This window comes from Crocodylus porosus, unplaced genomic scaffold (assembly GCF_001723895.1).
Source record: "Crocodylus porosus isolate Cpor-Errol unplaced genomic scaffold, CroPor_comp1, whole genome shotgun sequence".
NCBI lineage: Eukaryota > Metazoa > Chordata > Crocodylia > Crocodylidae > Crocodylus > Crocodylus porosus.
Genome location: NW_017728911.1, coordinates 5,609,096 through 5,614,034, shown reverse-complemented (window position 1 = coordinate 5,614,034; position 4,939 = coordinate 5,609,096). Strand labels below are relative to the sequence as shown.

Below are 4,939 nucleotides of genomic sequence, written 5' to 3'. Positions count from 1 at the left end.
ACTTTGAACCCTGAGCTTGCTGAAAGGAATGGCATTATCTCAACCAGTCATTACAAAAAACTGAACTATTTTAATATAAAAGGCAAAGTGAAAAATTAGGGCTGAATTCTGGTTGGACATATTCCCCTGGTAACCTCACTTGCTTCAGTGGTTCTACCTGGGATGTAAATCACACCAGAATTTGTTCCCGACTCCCTGGTAAGCAACATCTTTTCCCTCAATTCACCTGGCCTCTGGAGTCACGTGGACAGGAGGCCCAGTTCTTTTCCTTCTGAGACAGCTAGAAACCTCTTCCGCAGAGAGTCAGAGAAGAGGAGGAAAAACAAAAACTTATCAGATACAGAACCGGACAGATCAAGAAGTCAAAATTTTGCATTCCGACTATCTATAGGAAATAGGGATTTTTTTATTATTTCAAGTTTTCATAAAAATCCATAATTATTGAAATCAAAGTTACAGAGGAAAGTTCGTAACTTTTTTTATTGATTTACTTTATTTAATCTTTGTTCTGCTTTTTGTTTTTTCTCTTCTGGTAATTAGATCTGACACCGCAGTCCGTCAGATTATGTCCTTACAAACACGGGAGTCCTGAAGATGTCAGCAGAATGTTTTCCTGGTATAAAGAGGAAGAGAAAGAGGTGGTGGAGTGGGCAAGTGGGATCAGAACAACAGGGACGAGGGGATTGGAGGGAGGAAAGAGGTCGGTATGTTTGTAGCAATGTTTTTGTTTTGTTTTATATTTAAAAAAACTTTATTATTTGCAAATTGCTTCCAGCTAGATCATCTTCATGTTGAACTTGCGTGGCGCATCAGCAGAGGTGATTCCAGCATCAGATTTGCGCGGCACATACTCAATCTCAATGTTGTGCTTAGTGTTACCTTTCCCCCTGCTCCACAGGAAGAGGAGCACCAGACAGAACAGCACCACACCCAGGAAGGAGATGAAGCCCATGGTGGTGGCAATGATGAGAGTCTTAATGTCGAAGGGGAAAGGCACCGTGGCGCGTGTGCTGTTGGCGTCACTCTCGTTGGGCTGGTTGGAGATGAAAGCAAAGGTCTTGTTGGGCTGGTGGGGCCAGTCTGGGGAGTAGCTCCGCACATGCAGGTGAGCCAGCATAGTGTCATTGCCACCTGCATTGCTGGCAATGCATAGGTAGGTGCCATTGTCCTGGATCTGGGCATAGCGCACCTCCAGAGTGCCATCGGGGAAGACGGTGAGCCGTCCGTTGGTTTTGGTAGAGATGAGGTGCTTCCTGGGAGAGAGCCACATGATTGCGGGGGGTGGGTCCCCATCTGCCCGGCAGACAAAATGTACTGTGTGGCCCTCATCCACAAAGATCTGCTGCGGCTTGCGGTCCCGTATCCGTGCCCGGCGGCAGGTGAAGTAGTTGGGCAGGAGCACATCAGGGAAGTCCTTGAACTCTTTTCCCTGGACAAACTCAGGCGTGGAGCAGGTGGGCTGCTGCTTATTGAAATTCAACCTCCAGCGGCGTCGGAAAACCCAAAGCAGCCTGCAGTCACAGGCCAAAGGGTTGTTATCCAAAATGAGCGTCTCCAGATTCCCCACCGAGTGGAAGGCTGATTCCTCCAGTGTGGTCAGCAAATTCCCAGAAACGTTCAGAATGCGCAAGTAATTGAGGCCTCGGAAGGCGTAGGGCTCCACGGTGGTGAGCTGCCCGCCCACCAGCTGGATCTCCTGCAGCCTGAGCAGGTCATGCAACATGGAGCCCTCAATGGTGATAATGGGGTTGTAGGACAGGTTCAGGAACCTGAGATAAACCAAGTGCCTCACGGACACGTATGGGATGGAAGTCAGATTGCAGTGAGTGATGGACAAAGATGTGAGGTTCAGCCCATAGAGGCAGTTGGACGTCATGGTATCCAGGTAGGGCCAATGGGAGATCTCCAGGACCTTAAGCCTGTATAGCCTCTTAAATGAGTAATCCTTGATGGCATTGATGTTCAGGTGCCTCAGCCTCAGCATGATCAAGCCGTGCAAGTGGGATAGTGCCTCCGTGGGGATGGAGGTCAAGTTGCATTTTTCCAGTGTAAGCTGCTCCAAGCTGTTAAGGCCACTAAAGGCCCGGTGGGATATGTAAACCAGGTCATTGTCCCCCACCTCTAACGACTTCAGGTTGTACAAGTCCTGGAACATGTAATCTAGGAGGATGACAATTTTGTTCTCACTAATGTCTAGCTTGGTAAGATTGCTGAGTCCAGTAAACACCCCGAGCGGGATGAGCTTGAGCCTGTTACTCCTGAGACCCAGAGTCCTGAGGTTGAAGAGGCTGTTGAAAGCCCCAGGCTCAATGGCACTGATAATGTTCTCATTTAATTCCAGCTCCTCCAAATGAGGGTAGTTGGTGAATTCATCCTGGTTGAGCGTCTTGATCCGGTTCTTACCCAAGTCCAGGAGCCGGGTCTCAGTTGGGATCCCCTCGGGGACGGATAGGTATCGCTTTCGGTGGCACAGCACAGAGCGCTCCTGGGCAGAGCACTCACAGCGGGGCGGGCAGCCTGTGGCAGAGCCAGAGAGGATGGAGCCCAGCATCAGGAGGAGAATAGGCTGCCAGCAGGCCAGGATTGGGCTATGCATGCTCGCCTCCCCAGCTATCATCCTATCTCTCACCTGCAGGCAACACAAGAGCAAAGGGGGAAGGGAAAGAAAACAAGAGCAGATGTTAGCAAACCAAGGCCAGCGCCATGGCAAAAGTCACTGCATTTTGAGCCCACTCCAAGGTTTATTCACCTGCCAGCACTGTTGTTAGTGCAAGGTGAAATGCAAGGTCAAGATTAGACACCTCTAGTCAATAAATCTGGAATTTTAATATGCACTGCAGCAGCAGCAACAGCAGCGTGATTCAGTGTGGGGCATGTAGCCAGGCACACCTGTGTTGCAGCGATGGCAGGAAACACTCCCTTTAAAACAAAAGAATGCAAATGCTTGACTTACTGTAGCTGGCCCAGACCAGTGTTTCACTAGCTTGGCTTAATGCTCTGGATACCCTGAGCACTAGCCCTAGCTGTGTCTAGGGCTACATATCCAACTAGTTACTCATCCTTTTCTCTTTACCCAGCATTTTTCCTTATTCCCTTGCTGTCTTCTGGTAGTTGCTCTGACACCAGTGTTTGGGACCCAACCTCGCAATGTTGAGCACTGGCCAACATCTCTTATGAGCAACAACGCTTGCATCTGCATACAAGCCTGTGTTTATCACCAGCTATGGGGAAACATCCCACAGCCAGTGCCCTCCAGAGTCTGTGTCCGTCCCCTAGTAAGCAGCTCTCTGCACCTAAGCATGAAACTCCTTTCTACTTCTTTTCAGTGTCCACTGAGGAGGCTGTCTCTTCTCTGCAGCCAGGAGGAGGTAACCAAACTGCAGTAGCAATCACCTCAGGACCTGTAAACCTTGTTTAGTTACTTCAGTGGGCTTTGAATTTTCTGCTCCCTGTATGCAAATTCACAAGATTTCTGTCTGTGTAGTTCTAATCATCCAAAATCTACTTGAAATGGCAAGATGGATCTGCCCCCAGGCATGGCAGGAGGACAGTGCTCCAGCCCCTCAGACAACACTTGGTCCAGCAGGCATGTAAGGACAGCCCCTTCTCAACAGGCGCTGGCAGGCAGGAGATCCCCATTACTGTGACTGGCACTACACTGGGCCAGGGGCATACCATAAGACACAGCCCCTGGCCTAAGGAGCTCATAATATTAGTAAGGAGGACAGACATGGCACTAGAGAAGAAAAAGCAGCCCCCTGTGCAGATCTGCAGCCACCTGTGCCTAAGTCAAGAGTAAATCCAGGTCCCCTGATCCCAAAACACATGGCCCACTGTTGCCCTTTGCACCACACTGCCTCCCAAACTGAGATTCCAGTAGACTGGAGCGGTTGTGAAGACAGTGGGGAATTCATCAACATGGTGATGTAATGAGAGAAGAGAGCCTGAAATGGTTCAGTGTCTCAGGGCAATGAGATCTGAGATCACTCCTGAATGGCAAAAGTTCCCATTTCTCGTGGGGTAACTGGCTTAAATCTGCCTGTGTGTCCCAATCCCCTGATCTCAGTGGTGCCCTGAGTGCCTTAGCATGACAGTTCGGCTTATGCGAAGGGCTCAGAGCTTGCTTTGCAGTCTGCTCATACGCAGCAAGGACAATAGTCTCCACTAATGCAGTCGGTTCTGAAGGGAGGCACGTCCAAAAGGGAAGATGTCAGCAGTTTGGCCAGCAGCACCCTAATGAGGTGCCTAGGTACTGGGAAGCAACTTCACATCTGTGGAGGCAGCCTTCTGGCAGGGCAGCCATCCTCTTGCTCTGTTTGCTGGAAGACGTATAGCACAGAGCCACCAGGCCCTCCCTGAGGACTAGGGGATGTGGTTATGGAGAAAGAACTTTGTTTCCTAGTCCAAATACAGCCTTTTAGCTATACTGCTCCCAACCTTGTGACTTGCTGCCTGAATGTGGAGAGCATTTCATAGTTTCATAGTTTCTAGGGTCAAAAGGGACCTGAGTAGCTCATCAAGTCCGACCCCTGGCATGGCAGGAAAGAGTACTGGAGTCAAACGACCCCAGCAAGGTGTACATCTAGCTTCCTCTTCAAGACCCCCAGGGTAGGAGCCAGCACCACTTCGCCTGGAAGTTGGTACCAAATCCTAGCCGCCCTGACCGTGAAGTAGCACCTCCTGATGTCTAATCTGAATTTACCTTCTGCCAGCTTGTGACTGTTATTTCTAGTCACTCCTGGCAGTGCTCAGGGGAACAGGGACTCCCCCAATGCCCGCTGATCCCCCCTGACTAGTTTGTAACAGGCCACGAGATCCCCCCTCCGCCTTCTCTTGTGGGGGCTGAACAGGGTCAGGTCCCGTAGCCACTCCTCGTAGGGCCTGCCCTGCTGCCCCCTGATCATGCGAGTGGCCTCCTCTGGACCCTCTCCATGTTGTC

At 50.4% G+C, this 4,939-nt stretch overlaps 1 protein-coding gene across 3 annotated transcripts in view; it reads right to left on the bottom strand.

The window, feature by feature from the left end:
- Positions 1–386: 386 nt before the first annotated feature.
- Positions 387–4,939, bottom strand: part of LINGO1 (leucine rich repeat and Ig domain containing 1) — a 408,267-nt gene continuing 403,714 nt past the window's right edge. For all 3 annotated transcript variants that reach the window (XM_019533347.1, XM_019533346.1, XM_019533349.1), the window contains one exon: positions 387–2,629. In XM_019533347.1, the coding sequence (XP_019388892.1) occupies positions 776–2,617 (1,842 nt within the window). In that variant the 5' untranslated portion in view covers positions 2,618–2,629 and the 3' untranslated portion in view covers positions 387–775. The remainder of the gene's footprint in view (positions 2,630–4,939) is intronic.